This window comes from Pollicipes pollicipes, unplaced genomic scaffold, assembly GCF_011947565.3.
Source record: "Pollicipes pollicipes isolate AB1234 unplaced genomic scaffold, Ppol_2.1 Scaffold_4295;HRSCAF=5057_pilon_pilon_pilon, whole genome shotgun sequence".
NCBI lineage: Eukaryota > Metazoa > Arthropoda > Thecostraca > Pollicipedomorpha > Pollicipedidae > Pollicipes > Pollicipes pollicipes.
Genome location: NW_023596461.1, coordinates 10,228,487 through 10,247,017, shown reverse-complemented (window position 1 = coordinate 10,247,017; position 18,531 = coordinate 10,228,487). Strand labels below are relative to the sequence as shown.

The 18,531-nt window shown below is 51.7% G+C and overlaps 1 protein-coding gene across 3 annotated transcripts in view; it reads right to left on the bottom strand.

Annotated features, from left to right (window-relative positions):
* Positions 1-407: 407 nt before the first annotated feature.
* LOC119096965 (NAD kinase) overlaps positions 408-18,531 on the bottom strand; it is a 32,563-nt gene continuing 14,439 nt past the window's right edge. For 2 of the 3 annotated variants that reach the window (XM_037219968.1, XM_037219970.1), the window contains exons 3-9: positions 10,707-10,836; positions 10,030-10,224; positions 9,652-9,754; positions 7,055-7,246; positions 5,407-5,564; positions 3,768-3,850; positions 408-2,283 (exon numbers count right to left, since the gene is read on the bottom strand). In XM_037219968.1, the coding sequence (XP_037075863.1) occupies positions 2,106-2,283; positions 3,768-3,850; positions 5,407-5,564; positions 7,055-7,246; positions 9,652-9,754; positions 10,030-10,224; positions 10,707-10,836 (1,039 nt within the window). In that variant the 3' untranslated portion in view covers positions 408-2,105. Of the gene's footprint in view, positions 2,284-3,609; positions 3,693-3,767; positions 3,851-5,406; positions 5,565-7,054; positions 7,247-9,651; positions 9,755-10,029; positions 10,225-10,706; positions 10,837-18,531 lie in introns of all 3 variants that reach the window. The other variant, XM_037219969.1, reaches the window with a different exon arrangement.

The window sequence follows — 18,531 nt, the reverse complement described above, 5'->3', positions numbered from 1 at the left end:
CGCCTCTAGCATTTGTATTAAAGTGCAGCTTTTACGTAAATGTTCCCTTCACTGCCGCAAGCTCCCTGACGGCACGACCCTGGCTGTCAAGATCCAGTGCCGTCAAGGGCGTGGCGGCTGGCTGGGCCTTGTCTGGACGGGCTCCTGAATGCACACAATTTACGATTAGCTGACGGTAAGATAAGCTCTGCACATCACCTCGCCCTTAATCAAGGTGATCAAAGGTGGGACGGTATTTATCAGTGCGACATGTAGCTCAACACCCTCTCACTCTATTAGTAGTCCAGCCAAAGGGTGCGAGCGATGTTTTCTGACAGTGAGAAGAGTGCCATTTCGACGAATGAAAACCATGGCGAGCCAGTTTTGTGAAACGCCTTGCCGTTTAAAACTAGAATATATTCGCGGGAACAGGGAGGACCGGATGACCAAACGCCTAGAAGGCACGGGCGACTGTTGAACTCTGACACGGCTTCTCGCCAAGTGTGCGCTTGTACATCCTGCCCTGGACTTGCATAGTGAGTCTAATTATCAACTACTGACACACATTCACCAACATCATCGCCATAGAGAGCTCTCCGACATGTGACGTCCACCTGTATGCACAACAGCAGAAATGACACACGCTATGAGAAAAAGAAATGACACCTGATATGTGTCATGACAAATGACACACATCCGGAGATTAAGCAACGTCGTGCCTTTATAAAGACGGATGGCGAAATAATCCAAGGAATTTCGAGGCTTTCCCCGACATATTGCCAGCCGTTAGAAAACCATCACATTAAGCCCCACCATCACTGCATAAGCCATACAGCGCTCCGTTACATGCCGTAATGGACGGTCCACAGGCTGTCGTCGACGGCAAGGCGCCAAACACGTCACCACATGGCATCCTCCCGTGGCGCCCGGGTAAGTTATTAGCCGTCCGCCGTCTACCGAATGTAAGGCACTTGGACAGAGTCTGCGAGGTTCTCTGTGTACAGGCACTGTGTGAAGTTTATACCGGAAGAACGGTAATAATAGGAAGAATAGATAGCACTGGGCTGACAATGCCCGCTGCATTTTCCTAATAGTCGAGCAGTTTGTTCGAGGGTATTTTAACATCATGTTATTGCTACCGAAGACTTTCAGCGACCTTGGCTCTATTTGAGGGAAGATGGAGAGCCCCTTTCACATTACCAGACAGTTACTGCTTTTAAACGACAGCTTGACTCAAACGACACTGTTGCGTTTGACACTCGTCATGAATGATACGAGGATACTGAAGAAAACTTTAAATACTTGCGGCGAACATACTCATACAAGTGAGTCACCGGGGTTTTCTGAGTGAAAGCATCCCACACCCTTAGATCATGTCACAACACCAAGTAAAGATAATGGGACTAATTCGGTCTAAGAAATACGATGTCGTCTAATGGCGGTGGCGCATAAGATGACTACACAATTAAAATGAGTCTAGGACGTCCGCATTATTCCTGCCCAACAATTTAGCCAAATGTAGGCACTTGGGTGGTTGATAAAACGATTTTCGGAGCGCTGTAGATTATTTCCAGGCGCATACACGGCTTTCCTAGGAGCATTATAAGAACGCTGGCACATGCAAATATTTGTGTGGCAGATACCGCACAGAACATAACAAATGCTGCCGGAATTATTCGATAGTCTCCCTCAAACAATACCACTCAGATGTTCACATATGGACAACTGTGAAGACGAACGCCTCAGGGGAACGCCACACACGGGGGTCATACGTTACAAAACATACACTATGTACGTGTGCTGAGTACGCTGGGGAGCGCACACACAGCGGCTCTTTCTAATCTTCCGGTGTTCAGCCCACCAGGCGGCCATGAAAGGTCCTCTACTCGCCGGGTGTCCGGTGAGAACATCGGCCACTGTGAAACGCTTTGGCAACCTCTTCGAACTTCGGGTAGTCAATACAGCACATACATTTGAAGCTGCCTCCTCTGAGTACTTTGATATCGGAGTACTTTGGAATGTCGGCGAGGCGACCTCTGTGCCTCGGGCTGTGGAGTGTTATAGGGGGCGCTCTGGTCCACCAGACAGCCTGGCGCCATCTACGCCGCAGGGCCCAGCCGGCGGCCCTAGCTCTCAGCCGGGCTCTCGTCGACGGTCGGGTAGATGACGTCAGCTGTGTCCAGCTGGCGCTGCTTCTTGCGGTCGTTCCAGCGCAGGCACTCGTCGAGCGAGTCGAACCAGTCGGTGATCTGGTCGGACGCGCAGATGGAGGGCACGGGGAAGACGGAGGTGGTCACCCGCAGGCTGCCGCAGAGACACAGGTCAAGGTCACGCCGGTCACAGACGGTCGCTGCCAGAACACACTGGGATCAGCGAAGAGAGGGAGACGGTTGAAGTTTAAACATGGACCAAACGGGTTCAGAGTCATTGGTGACCCAACCGGGTGAGGACCCTGGGATCAGGCTCATTATTCATCCGATCTTATTTATTTTGGCTTTATTCGATTCAACTCCGGCTTTGCAGCATCAACAAATGAAGATACACAGTGTAACGAAAATGGTGTCAGAAAGCACTGAATAAGCTACATTGGATCAACCACAGAGGGTCAGTAAAATGTGTTCGCCATTGGACATGAAATTGGACCCGAAAAATCATTGGGCTCGAAAAGGAACGCCGATTCCTTAGGCGTAAGGGGCATAACCAAATGACAGAATCAGAAACAGTGTTTTGAACGTCACAGGCTTATCCCTCTCCCGCATGGATATGTCAGTGAACTATAAAGTCCGGGCAACAACACACAGCTTGCGGCGCTCGCTTGTCTTCTCTACATCACATTATCACTCGCTTGCTGGCCCGTTCAACGCTGTGCGCAGTAGCCACAGCGACAGCAATGTGCAGCGAAATAGGTCAAGCGTTGCGTGACGAAGCTGAGACCGAAGTGCACATAAATATACAGACAATTGGGGGAGCCAAGCTGCCAGACAGTGCTCACGAAAAGTTCACTGAAAGTTTCAAAGCCAACATGAGGCCATGCAGCGCGGTAGGCATCAAACAACACTGAAGTAAAAAAGCATATAATACGCGGTCTATGACTGGTATGCGCACGGATCACCAACAATTCTAACCATTAAAAAAACGTAATGGAGAAACACTTAAAAATAATTTCAAAAGTCATGCAATTCGGGCAGCGAACACTTGCTACCAGGGCACAGAAAGAAAATTTACAATTCTCGTGCAGCGAAAACTTACCACCAGAGCCCAGAAAAACACTAACTGTATATTCCTCAAAAGTACCTACATAAACTAAGGGGGCGGGCTCACTCAAGCGCCCCAGATAGTCTGAAAGCACGTTGGCACTATCATTAGTTAGTTACTTTGCAGCGTATCTAGATGCTATCACATGCTACGCACGAAAATTCATTAACAGTACTATTTTCGGAAACTGTCAAGATAAGGCTAATGAAATCCAGCATTGATTGAAGGAAAATTGATGAAACCGACAACAGCGTTAATGTGATTTCGAGTGAAGGAGCCCATCTGAGATGCACAAAGGCCGTCACCATGATAGCAACACCCCACCACCGACAGCCGACCGGTCAGCGCCTCATCTTTTGCGACGACCGCACAGACCTATCGCCTTTTCTGAGCTCCTGGTGGTGCATGCCATCGAACGACGCCCAGGCCGTGTTCCTGGCGTCTGGGTTCAGGCAGATCTGGGGCAAACAACGGGTGCATCACGACAGGTGGTCAGCCGACCGTTCCCCGACCTGGCCTGACCCTGGCCTGACCTGTCACCGTGTCGCAGTTCGCTGCAGGACCGGCCGTCGAAAGAGGCCCAGGCCGTGTTCCTGCTGTCGGGGCAGACGGCGATCTGCCGCCAGGTGGTGCTGCTCAGTCACGCAGACTGCAGCAGAGCACACACACGCACACACGCACGCACGCACATGCACACGCACACGCACACGCATACACGCACGCACGCACGCACATGCATCCGCACGCACACGCACGCACGCACGCACATGCATCCGCACGCATACGCACGCACGCACGCACGCACGCACGCACACACACACACACACACACACACACACACACACACACACACACACACACACACACACACACACGCACACACACACACACACACACACACACACACACACACACACACACACACACACACACACACACACACACACACACACACACACACACACACACACACACACACACACACACACACACACACACACACACACACACACGGCCCCTGCCGCACTCACGCTGTGACTCATATCGGCCGCTGACACACTCATACTTACGATGACTTACGCCGGCCACGCGGAAACTCAAGTCTTCGCAGAGGCACTCACACTAACAACACAAGCTTCATGCGTACACTCTTTCAACGTGGGCGTTAACAAAGACGCCACATAGCTGACATTCTGGCGCTGATTTCAGACCGGCTCTTCAGCAAAGATTCTACGGGCAAACTCATTCTCGTTTGATGTCGTATCGGGACTGAGATCAGCAAGACATTGGCGCCCAGCGCACTCTCGCCTGTTCTTCTCACATCCATCGCAGTCCAGGTTTTACGTAACGAGCATATTCGTGCCCAGGACCAGCTAAATAAACTAAACATGTTGGCTGGCGCATGACAGATTTGTAGGAAGTACATGGGAATAGCCAGGCATACTCGTAATCACGGTACGCCACGAAACATGACAAGCCCCGAGCGTCGCCCTACTATGAAGCCACTATACACTACTGATGATCAAGCGCTTACGGCAGTTTGAGAAAAATTATAGAGTTCTTGTTCAAGTGATGATAGTTACTTGCGACAATGCACTTGCTTATTTTAGAACGGTTGTTAGCTATTACCAATATGCCAAGGGCAACCTGTTTCGGCAAATAATATATTGGCCTAGTCAGCTTTTTTAAATCTTCTGCTTGCATACCGTGTGTTCGGTCATAATCTTCTATACTCCGATCTCCACGAAGATGAAAACGCAGCATATGATAAACGAGCGTGCCCGTCTCTGACCCTACACTGACGCACGCCGACCTACACAACCCTGCAGCAGCCCACAGTGGCCTACACCGGCCTAGACCGGTCCACACCAGCCTACAGCGGCCTTACAGCGGCCTACACCGGCCTACAACGGTCTGCACTAGCCTATACCGGCCTACACCAACCTACACCTGCCTACGCCGGCTTACACCAACCCACGGTCATACACTGACCGCCGCTGACCTTCACTGACCTACACCGACCCTACACCAGCTTACAGCGGCCCACACCAGGCTCACACCAGCCTACAGCGTCCTACACCGTCCTTCGCTCATACACTGACTGCCGCTGTCCAATATAGACCGCCGCTGACCTACACTGACCTACACTGACGGCCTCTGACCTACACTGACCTTGAGCTCGACGCCGGCGGGCACGACGATCGGCCTGAATGAGAGCGAGTGTGGACAGATGGGCGTCACCATAATGGCCGGCACGCTCGGGTGCATCATGCTGGCGCCCGCCGCCACCGCGTACGCCGTGCTGCCCGTCGGCGTGCTGACGATTAGGCCTGACGACAGATCACAGAGGGTCACAGAGCCGGCCGCGACACATCACGACACGGACCGCGACGGGTCACAGAGCGGGCCGCGACGGATCAAAGGGCAGGCCGCGACACATCACGACACGGACCGCGACGGGTCACAGAGCGGGCCGCGACGGATCAAAGGGCAGGCCGCGACACATCACGACACGGACCGCGACGGGTCATAGAGCGGCCCGCGACGGATCAAAGGGCAAGCCGCGACACATCACGACACGGACCGCGACGGGTCATAGAGCGGGCCGCGACGGATCAAAGGGCAGGCCGCGACTGGTCACAGAGCGGACCGCGACGAGTCACAGAGTGGGCCGCGACGGGTCACAGAGAAGGCCGCGACGGGTCACAGAGCGGGCCGAGACGGGTCATAGAGCAGGCCGCGACGGGTCATAGAGCGGGCCGCGACACATCATGACACGGACCACGACGGGTCACAGAGCGGGCCGAGGCGGGTCATAGAGCAGGCCGTGACGGGTCACAGAGCGGGCCGCGACGGATCAGAGTGCGGGCCGTGACTGGTCACAGAGCGGGCCGCGACGGGTCACAGAGCGGGCCGCGACGGGTCACAGAGCGGGCCGAGACGGGCCACAGAGCGGTCAGCGCAGTCAGTGCGCCACGAGGACAACGGCAACATTACGTCACGTTTCGGGAATTACGTCAGAGGTGAGTGACTTAATGAAAAGTCAACGCCTTCACTGCCCCACGTATCGGGCCTTTACTGCGCCCTATCAGGGTACGCACGCTCCTCAGAGGGCATGCTGTTCCGAGCGGTTCGGCCCAACATTTGAGACCCCGGATAAGAAAATCAAAACCAAAACAGTCTTGAATCAAAGCTATGACTTGCGTAAAGCATAACTCAGCGCTAGTTTCAGTAACGTAACGTCGTCAGTTCGCGGCTTCGAACACTACAAAGTGCCAGAGCAGGTTGGTGGCAGGTCAGTCAGCAGATTGGTGGCAGGTCAGTCGGCAGGTTGGTGGCAGGTCGGTCAGCAGGTTGGTGGCAGGTCAGTCAGCAGGATGGTGGCATGTCGGTCAGCAGATTGGTGGCAGGTCAGTCAGCAGGCTGGTGGCAGGTCGGTCAGCAGGTTAGTGGCAGGTCAGTCAGCAGGTTGATGGCAGGCCAGTCAGTAGGTTGGTGGCAGGTCAGTCAGCAGGTTAGTGACAGGTCGGTTAGCAGGTTGGTGGCAGGTCAGTCAGCAGGTTGGTGGCATGTCGGTTAGCAGGTTGGTGGCAGGTCGGTCAGCAGGTTAGTGACAGGTCGGTTAGCAGGTTGGTGGCAGGTCGGTCAGCAGGTTGGTGGCAGGCCAGGTCAGCAGGTTGGAGGCATGTCGGTCAGCAGATTGGTGGCAGGTCAGTCAGCAGGTTGGTGGCAGGTCGGTCAGCAGGTTAGTGGCAGGTCAGTCAGCAGGTTGGAGGCAGGCCAGTCAGTAGGTATCCTTCTGCGTCCCAAGCGAGCTCACCGTCGCCCTGCACGGAGGTGATCTTCTTGCCGTCCAGGTAGAGGTCGATGTTGCTCAGATAGGGCGACGGACCGCGGTCCACCACCACCTCGTTCAGCACCAGCAGGTTGATGGGCGGCGCCGAGCGCGTGTCCGAGTCCTTCCGCAGGATGATGCAGCGCAGGCGGGAGCGCAGCGTCAGGGCCGTGTGGCCTGCCGAACAGGGCGTTAGCGAGCTCAGGGCAGTGCAGCGTGAATGTGGACAGGGCGGGGAACAGTGAATACGGCACCGCTAATGAGGCCGCGGCGCCAGAGCTCCGTGACCTCTGGACAGGGAGGGGAAGATTGAACGCAGCGTCGCGAACGGGTCGCGGCGCCAGTGCTCCGCGACCTCTGGACAGGGAGGGAAGCAGTGAAACATCATCACTAACGGCGCTGCGGCGCCAGTGCTCAGCTGCTTGTATATAGGGAGGGAGAGAGTGAACGCAGCATCGTTAAAGGGGCCGCGGTGCAAGAGCTCCGTAGCCTGTGGACAGGGAATGATATATGTGGGCACTCCATATCCCTGACGGGCATGAGCGTCGCCGTCTTAAATTGGTTGGAGGGCTGAGCTGATAAGGTTGACCCAACCTACCCTCAAAACCGGATTTTTCCCCAGATTTCGGTTGCTTAGGTTTACGATTCTGATGTTAAATGTTCAATTTTTAAACCAAAAATCGTTCGAAGAAATATTGCTTTACCGGAAAATGGCTTCTCATGTCAACCCCCTATGAAACTGAAGCTATGTGAGAAGCTACAGTTGTAAGGTTGTATACGCAGAAATCATCTTTATAAGACAGTCAGATATGATCATCGGAATTTTGTCTCATTTGTCATTCATATAGAAGGTGGTTCGAGGCACAAAATGGTTTTATGTAGAATGCCGTGGCTATATATGTATATATATATACTATATATATATATATATATATATATATATATATATATATATATATATGTGTGTGTGTGTGTGTGTGTGTGTGTATATATACATATATAGGAGTGCAAACAAGGGGAGTGTGCCCAGAATACGATGTCCGTGGACAGGCTACGACAAATGTGTCATGTGCACTTCCCGGCAATATTTACATTGAAAAGTGAAACTAGACTTGCGCAAGCTCATCAGCCATATCGATAATATGTCCATATCCCGCCATGTCCACAGCCAGCCAGATGCTTAAGACTCGCCTTGATAGTGGAGGTGGGGGGGGGGGGGGGGGCAATCAGTGCGACCCCACCCCCTGAGGTTTCCTGAAGAGACCTCTCAGGCATGTCGTGCAATGGTACCTAAATTTTCAATAGCCTGTGAAGCATCTATTGCGTGCGTTTTGACACCAAAAGTGTCCCTAGCATTTTTAATTTCGGAGCAGCGGCGGCTTTTTTAGGAACACTGCACGGCGGTGTAAGGAGGCGCGGGCGGCGCGCGGCAGCCGACAATGCCGCAGGCCGTGCGTGACGGGCCGACATTGATACATTAACCGAGCCACACACACACACACACATATATATATATATATATATATATATATATATATATATATATATATGCTGAAAGCTCATCGAACTACACACCATACCAATGTATTCATAATTGAACAAGTCTATTAAGATTACGCATCGCTACGAGGTATTGTACCTGTACATGTGAGCATGTCAATCCGAAAAACTTTGATTTTCTTGAAAATGTGACGTTTAACCAGGCATTATGTGGTCAGTCATTGTCCTAGGAACATGGAAATTATGTAAAACTTATCGCAAACCGCGAAATTTTGTTGAAAAGGACACATTGGTGTTTTCCGCTAGACTCTATCTTTCTTAGCTTGGGAACGGCAGGGGTGTCATCGACCCCTCCTATCAGACCACGTTGTGAAAAACGGTGAATCATGGCGAGGGATAAGGTCTTCTTCGCTGATATCAAGCCCATAGTTTTGTGTCTGGAACGGATCCATACAATGTAGATGTTTTAAGGGTTTCATAATGTACACGCATGTCCACCTGCCGACACAGTTGCACAACAGACACCGCCCGTTGTTCTGCGGCCGCCCTGAGCACCCCGTTCCCCCTCCCTCTTTCCAACGTAAAACACCGGGGATACCGGGGCCGCGCGCCGCCGTGTAGCCGACGAGAGCTAGGTGTGTTGTGAAAGCAGTGAACAATTGAGATCTTTGCTTTGGCGTCGTATTTGTGCCAGAAGGTAGCAGCTTTCCCCGAAATACAACTCAGATTTGCCTGGTGCCGTCCTGTTCCGTCCGACGGCATTATGCTGCCAACAATCCCGTCTCATCTCGTCCGTTCCGTCCGGCTCCCTGTCCCATCTGGCTCCATCTAGTTTCTCCTGGTTCCATCCAGTACGAACCCAGCTCGTCTGTTCTCGCCCGTTCCCTTCCGAAAGCGTGGGGTGGCGTCCTGGCGCTGCTGTCGCGGCCGACAGCGCCCACCTCACCCATGCAACTCCGAGGCTCAGGAGGTCGCCTCGCCCGTCCAACTCCGAGGCTCAGCAGCTCGACTCGCCCCCCCCCCCCCCCCCCAACGTCTGGAGCTCAGTACTGCTTTGTGACAGGCAGGCACGCTACACTCACCTTCAAGCACAGAATCAACCTGGTCCTGGAAATTGTCGAACTTGAAGGGAGTGAGGAAGCCGAGAGATCCCAGGTGAAACGCCATCACGGGAGGAACTGATTGCTGAAACAGACGGGACAAATGATCCGGAGACACATATACCCGCGTGATGCCAATGTGTGGAGCTTGCCTGTAGGCACATGCCCACCGAAAGCGGTGTACGCTACCTAACTCATCACAATGTTCTTTTCATTTCAAAGCAATTTTCACACGCCACCACAAGCAACGAAAAGAAATGTGTCTCTAAGGCTTGGCTAGAGAATACAGCGGACAAAAAGGAGCCGTGCTCGCTGCCGGACCTGTCGGCCACCAGGCGGCACCACCAGCGCGGCCGGTACCTGGAAGAGCGAGCTGGCGTACAGCAGCGTGCCGTCGCCGCCCAGGCAGATGATGAAGTCGATCTTGTCCGTCAGGTCGTCCGTGCCCTCTGTGAACGTCTGCACTTTGCTGAGGCCGCCGGCCCACGCGGGGTTGTTCTTCAGCAGCGGGTCCTCCACCGTGGACGTCTCCACGAACACGATCATCTTCTTCTCCTGCACGGCAACGAAAGCGGCTTAGGTGGGGAACATGGACACCGGTGGTGTAGTGGGTAAGCGGCGCGTCTGGAAAACCAGATGCACGGGGTTCAGTATCCTGCCTTTCTTGCTAGAGCGATATGCAAGCGACACCATATGGCCTCCGCAATCGAGTGATATTAAAGTCCCAATGACGACGACCTACATGAAGAAGTTTGGAGCTGCTGATGATGACAATACTGATCGTCAAGTGCAGTGTACAGCATGAAAATTCTGCGCGTCGGGGATTCACAAACTACGAATAAGTAGGCCACAACCCACCCAGAACTGACGCACCGTTACCAACATGCACATCTGTTTACGGTCGGAGTGAACATCAAATGGAGTGGTTGAGGCAGAGGTAATCAGCTGCGGTATGCAATCAGCAATGGATTAACTCAGAGTGGCTGATCCGTCAGCTGCAGATAAGCCGGTACATCAGGTCCAACGCCGTCACCCACGTCGGTCAGCCAGTCGACCAGCTCCATGAATGGTGGCAGGACGGTGGGGTCGCGGACCTTCTTGATCACCAGCACGGCCATCGGCGCCTTGTACCAAGTCAGCCGCTGGCTGGCCGGGTCTTGGATCGTCCTGCCGGAGAGGTGTAGGGTTCGGTCAGGGCAGACACAACACACCGGGGACATGTCCGAGGGTGTTCGGGCCCCAGCAAGGCACGTCCGAGAAAGTTGAATGCATGCGCATGTCAGTGCGTGGAAAAAGAGTGTGAACATGTTTGCGGTCAATGCTGGGGAGGCTTCATTGTCTGTGCACAGACACTTCATGTTACATACTTTCGCTATGCACGGTGTAGAACACAATAGAATGTACCAATGCATAAAGCACAAAACGTCGCTGACCTCGCGCGGCATACGCGCCAGTCACTGCTGTACCTTAACTGAGCGTGAGGTGACGCTGGGCACGTTCCGCAAACCAGCTATGAGCCAATTAACATACCGAGTAAGAAGATCGCTTAATTGGCTCGCATTGCTACTTCTGTAGCATCCAGTGCACTCAGTTTTTCGAATCGCCACAGCAACAAGACTACACCGTGTTGGCATGCTCAGGTTCCATTGCAGTGATGCCAACTTCACTTCTGCTGCCGTGATCATCTTGCGCACCATGCGCTTTCAACCAGCTACCTTTGCACTCGTTCATTATAGAGTTTGATTTCCAAGTGGCTAAATTAACAGCCAAAGTATTTAGTGGTGTTAAGTAACAGCTGAAATTAATTAACGGCGAACTAACTGCGTAAGAAACGGGTACACACGCAACAGCCTTTTTAGCAGTTACACTTCCCTGGAAAAAACCCAACAGGGTACTTTAGTAAAACTGCTTACAAATGGTGCTGCGGCCAGTGCCGACAAACGCTAACACCTCTGTACCCTGTGTTCTTGACTGTGAAGTGCTCACACCAGGTCACTGCTGAACAGACTGTGAACACAACACCACGCTATAAAATGGCATTCTGCATCTGAACTTGCACGAAGAACAATGGACCACAGGATCCAACTTTGTCCGCAGCTAAGCTGGGTATTGGAGCCATCACAGTTCGGTGAAGGCCAGCTGACGCAGCAGAGACCCCGCTCGCCAAATGGTTCGCAGCACGGTCTGATGTCAATGGAGAGGCGCCATGCAGTTCCGTCACACGGAGGAGGCGCTGCCCTCCCCGGTCCCGTGACCCCTGGAGCCATTTGGAGATGACAGCGTCGATATATTTTACGTTTGTCGTTTGCAGTCGGCGCGTCTTCTAAATGGCGACTGGAAAATGACGTGTCAACAGCCTACAGTAGGGGATCTGTACTCGGTGCATAATTGTTCCGCTGAACTATGCCTAAAATCGAGCACCTGTTCTTCTTCTACCGCTTTTAACCGGGAAACTATTGTTTTAAGCTTACTTCCGCCTGGTCCTTCACGACAAGCTGGTCGGGTCTAAGTAACCCAACTCAATGGCAATATGTGTTAAGTATACTTTTGATAAAGTACAAATTAGAAGCATTACCAAACGCTGACAGGAGAGATTAAGTGCGTCCATCACATATCACAAATAAAGGAAACAGTCCAATCACTCTTGTACTGGATCGCAGCCACATAAAGGCAGTGAACATGGGAAAGCAGTGTTGATATATTTGATGACGAACTAAAGAGTAAAGTATTTTATAAAAGCCGAGGAGTAACAAGCAATAAATCAACCAGAATATATCAAAATATCCCTTTTTGTCCTTTTGAGGGGCATGCCCGTCAACAATCAGTCATGGATGGAGCAGATGTTGTGGGGCGCAACGCCGGACAAAGCTGTTTCACAGACGTTTAAATGCCGGGGAACAGACGTCGTTTTCGGGTCGAGGACGCTTCATGACCTGACAAAATCCGCCTAGCCATCTGTAACCCAAAATCACCGCAACGGAAAATAAGTGCGCCAAGTAGTTACCAAAAGTGAACGATGGGGCTGAATGGGCACTTTCGAAATTGAAATAATACGCCATAGCGCCGAATACGCCATGAGGCGTCCAACCCTGCCCTTACTCCTTGACTTCCGCCGCCGCTGCAAAACACCGACGTTCAGCCGGATGTAACGCCACCACAGGGACAGTCCCCGACCGGCGACACAGGCCTGATAAAGCTCCGATTGGCGCCTCGTCGCGGCACCCCGGAGTTAGCCCCGGCCGTGTCAGGGGCGGCACATGGCCTGGTTCTGCCCGCAGACCGTTTATGGATCCAGCGGTAAATGTTGCAACAGGGGTGCTCACTTACATCGAGTGCAACTTTTGCGTCGCTTTCAGAGTAACATAAACAGCATAGTTTTGGACCTGACGGCAAACGATGGGTTTCCCTCCTGTTCATCCCCGTTTTCATGTATTTCAGGTTTGGTACCAAATGATGGCCCTGTCTAATGATGTTAGTGTGAAAAGAGGCTATCTTTCTTCGCCATCTCGGCTCGGTCGTATGCTATGCGAGTTTAGAAGTGCTGGGAAACCTTTCGAAGCATAGCGCTTGAATATGGTCAATAAAGCAATGGTGATACCCCAAAGCTCTTTAAGACTGAAGACAAAGTTGAAAAGTTAAAGTCAACTTCCATCCAGCAGCTGCGCACGACGCACAATAGAAAAATCGCGCACGACGACCCCCACAATACTGACGCCACCTCTCGTGCGAATGCAACTGTCGTGCAGCCGCTGGCAAACGCTGCGCCGGAATTTGAATACTACTGGGAAACCAGCCTGAGTCCGGCCAGATCTCATACACATTCTGCGACGGCATGCGCGGAAAACGCACTGCATGCCCAGCTGAGCACAAGCTTGGCTCTACCTGGACAGTACCGCAGCTTAATCCATTTTAGATAAGAGACTGAGTCATGGCGGAGCACAGACCAGGCTGCGCTGCTATAAGACCTGCCCAGCCGAGGCTCCGATAGATTGCTGGCTGGGACGGGGGTTGATGACGATAATCATTGGGATTTTAGGGGCAACTGGGGCAGCGGAGGCGCACTTCGAGTTCTTGGTAAGGTGGGGATGGGACACAGAGTTCACAAACGGCCCCCTCCTTGTGAAAGGCCTCCTACCACCTCAAAAGAATCACTGGCTATCACAAACCTAATTTTCTTTGCTTTGCTTTACTATGTACTTGTTTTTACTGGAGGGCACCGAAAAATGCGACTGTTCGGATTTGAAGTCAAAACTGCAGGCACCCGGCGCTTAATAATTGCATGGAATGAGCCCCACGGCCATCTATTTTGCAAGGGTTAATTTTTTTCTAAGCCGATAGCACTCAGGTACTGCCCCGGAATTTTTCTGGGTTGTACAGAGCTTTGTGAACGTAAATTGTAGATCGAAATGAGGTCATAACGTTACATTAAAGTGGTCAACCCATGTTTATCTGGGAATGCACAACCTTTGTTCAGAATTGAGTATTGGAAAAAGTTCATAACAGTCTCGAACGCAGAAGATAGTGAACGTATATAGAAAATCGAAATGGGATCATAACGTTGCATTTAAACTACTAACCCATGCTTGTCCGGTAGTGTTCAACCTTTGTTGAGAACTGGGCAGTAGAAAAATTACAGAACAGCCGACTATACGCTCTTGCGGGTCTTCGAACGAACCCCACCATCCGGCGTTGCAGTCCCCGTAAGCAGCGCGGCGTCGGCCCGCGGCTAACACTAGAAGGTGGCCAGCGGGCGGGAAAAAACGTGCCGTCTCTGGAGGAAGTACCTTCACACGTCTCAGAATGTCAATTCATAGTTTAGAAGATAGGCCAGGGGTATGTTTCCCGGGCGCACTTTGTACATATTTACCAGAACATTGCATGAGCGTTCACAGTACCGCGAACCGTTATGGCATGTGGTGGTGAAACCAGACAAGTAAAAGTAGAATCCTTATTTGCATGTTGCCGACGCTCTTTATCTGTTCAGAGAACAATATGAAAATTATTCCGATGAAGGCCGGACAATTTCAAGGCTTCTCAGCGTAGACGGCTAACAACTTCGTGACGTTGTTAGGTAGTAACATTTGACTGGTTTGTTCTCAACCTCCGATGAGGAGTCATGCCATAATAATGCGACTTGCTGCTGTCTGTGGAAACTGAAATATCGCTGAATAACGCCAAAACATTCAGGAAATAGCAAAAAAAGGTCAAAGTTAACAACATATAATTAACGTGTAAATAAAAACACACAAGATGTAAGGAAAGCAGAAGAACGCTCAAGTAAGCAAGGTACGACGTGGAGCTTTAAATGTATTTAGCTCGGTCAGCTGCACTTGACTGGCCACGACATCGCAAATCGCACTTTCTTCGTTTTTTTACCTGTGAAACAATCAGTAAAAACCTTCTTTAAAGTTGACATAATTTCTTAAGGTACCATCTCTAATGTCCTGCCTCCAGTTAGCCTACAGAAGGTTGGGGGAGCTCATCGTGGGGGATAAGATTGGACGTTGGGGGCCAGTGATCCTCCAAAAGAAAGCGAATCGACATCCGTGCCTAAGGGCGAACGCAGGATATGAGTGTATTTCTCGATGCCAACCTTCTGAAAGGGGGACATTTTAGTGGAGTGATAGCACTTCTTCACGGATTTTCACAGGCAACCTCCTTTATCCCCTAACGTTTTGCCTTTCATCTACAAGATGATGCACTTACGTTTGTCATTACCCCGCTCATCCCACGCGGTGAAAGGCGTCTCACCGACTATGCCAGGGGAGTGCACAAATAGTATCCCGGAAGCATGTTGCCCTCCCCTTGGCACATTTGTTGACATCTATCAATATGCACGTGGCTGTGTGGTAACGGTTAAAAACTTAATTCAGACGCGTAGAAGCAAGAAAACTGAGAGAAAATGACCTTGCTTTACGCTAAGCAAGAAATTTTGCGCGCCTGCGCGGTGCTGAGCTCAGTTTTCAGTGAAGATATTTGGGCTGCGCCTCCTCCCATCGCGAAATTAGTGTAACCACCGGCTTACGCCATTCTGTAACGTACAGAGCAATATATCAGGAGTATATTGACCTTTGGAAAGCAATCCTAGGTAGGTAGTGGCCGGCACAAGTGCTGCGCCGCAGGGCTGCGTGCATGTCCACAGTCTAATGCATGCCATCGCTCGATCAACATCGCACGACCGCGCAGGTAGGCTGTGCCGCATAGCTCAGCGTGCGTGACGGTACATGTGCGTAATGTTCACGCCACGCCAACCGCAAGCGTAGAAATCAAAGGACGGCATTGAACAAGTCAAAATTGCACGAAATGTTTTACATAGAGTGCTGACTTTCAAAAGCGAGGCAACTTCCTTACATTTCATTCAAGAGAGAATGCCATCAGCACAATATCGTATACAAGGGCTTGCATTGCGAAACAATACAGTTATTCGCGCAGCACGCTGCAAGGACATGCTACAGGGAAAGCCACTTGGCCGTTGCTTTAATGGAAGACGATATCGGCAGACCACGGCAGTGGCGACAATTACGCGTGCTGCAAGACTGCTGCCGGTTCAGACACGACCTGTGCCGGAAGAGGTGTGCTAAGCGTGTCACGCGCACGTCACCCGTGACTCAGCTGTTCTTCTGGCGGCAGCCAGGGCAGCCGCATGCGCTGCTCCAAGGGTCGCTCCTGGACGAGCCGGTGCCGCGGAGGGCGGGGCACACGGACCGGCGCCAGGGAGGCTCTCCCCTCTTGCGACGAGGTGCTGACCGGCGGCGACCGCTCGGCCAAAACTCGCGTGACAAACGCATTTGCAGGCGGCGGGCCCTGGGCAGGCGGCGGGCCCAGGGCAGGCGCAGGCGCAGGCGCAGGCGCGGGCGCGGGATGCACCGATTGGCGGAGTGACCAGCGACTAGCGGGCGTCAGGCGGCGCGGCAGGCGGAGACAGGCGCAGAGCGGCGGCCAGGCGGGGCGCTGCGCCGGCTCTCTCCAGGGCTCCTCGTCGGGCGGCGGGCCGCTCCCGGACCGGGACCGGCCAGCGCTCGAGGGCGTGCCCGACTTGATCCGAGCATGGGCGTCGTCAGACCAGGCCCGCTCTGGATCAGATCGGAGACGGCCGTCTCAGAGCTCCTGACGCACCGCGAGGCAGTCGGCTAACAGAGCCGGCAGCAGGGTGTCGAGAGGGTCGTTGGGTGCCGCGACCCGCGATCAGGAAAACAGTCTAAGTGGACAGGAGTGTGAGGTCTCCCTGCACAGCAGAGCTTTCAAGAAAATCTTTCCCGTAAGGGCCAACCAGGAGGGTAAGCTGGTGGGAATGATGGATGGCTGACAGTCTTGTGATTGCTGCCATCGCTGCATGCGTAAGCAAGCCGGTGTCATATTACGCAGATTAACACGAAACAAGTGACAGATTATAGTAAATGCAGTAAAACGGTAGTTAATTGTTTGACTGATGTGCATCTGAGACATTCCAACTTGGTATGCCGCCATTTATGGTACGACAGGTATTTGCTGGCGATTTTTATTCTCCGGCTAATGTGGAAAAAGTAAGGCGGTTTTCGTATTCTTAGGTTGGTTTTGCTGATATTGCCATTATTCTTGGTCTGGAGCTACGCACCTTTCCAGTTTCAGTCAAAATTCACGAGGTTACAAGACAGGACATTCAGTTGTTGAAGGATATTGAGAATTTCTTCGGGCAGTTAATGGAAACCGTCCCGGGCATTTTAATGAGTGGTATTGTATTAATGGTAGCTGGTGACCTACACTGTCATGAATTACTTTGTGAGGGCCTTGCTCTCAACCCCTTAATGTTGACTTGGGCCCCCAAGTTGACTTGGCTTGGTCTTCCAGTATCTTTGCTGGAATATTACCAAAATAAATAGGGGAAAGATTGAATGTCACACAAAGCTTACACTTTGGAGTTGCATTTGATGGGCATGACTACCATGCCCCTGAAATAAAAGGCTATTTAGTGAGACAATACACGGATGGAACTTTCCGTTTGTCAACATGAAGTGACCAAATCCGTTCAGAAACACAGGTTCAGGGGGCTGTTAGGCTGTCGGGTCCTCGCCCCCCCCCCCCCCCAAAAAAAAACCAGCATAACCGACGCATCTATGACTGACCAAACGCCACGACGATCGCGCGACTGATCAATAAAGCACGCGTGCTTTGTTGCTAAGCAACATGGAGAACTGACAGGGAGACCACCGAAGACATGACATCCGACCACTGGGCGAATGGTGTCATTTAAATACCCTACTTCGTCCTGCTAATGACATGTCAAAAGAAGAAGAAAAATACGACAGTAAATTCTTCAAAGCTCTTTTTACACTAGCAGTAACAATACACAGAAACCAAATTTGGTACCAAATCTGAAATGTACGAAAAATACGATAAATAGAAATGAAACCTATCGTTTGTATCCAGGTCAATCACAGCAGACGGTAAGTTTTACTACAAAGATACGTTTTTAGTCATCCTCTATTCATTTGTTGTTTCACGTTTTCGGCACTTTATAATTCGTCAGCGTAGCAATACGCAGGCCTTATTTTGTAAAACATATTGATGTGTTTATCCCAGTATAATTTCCCGGCTATCTTGACGGACCTGACAGCATTCCATGAGCTTCGCTTCTGTTTATCAGCTATCTAGCAGACAGGCATAAATTTCATATTTGGTACAAAATCAAGTCTCTGACTAAAAACACCAGCGTCAAAGGGGCCCACATGTGCGTGTACATATTCCTTACTCATACGCCACAGTTGGCACGTTTGTTATCACGGTCATACTAACGATGGCAACATTCAGCAATGCCTGATGAGTAAAACACAGGATGAGTGGCCGCTGTACCGCTGCGGCCGCTGACCGTCGGCGTAATGAACG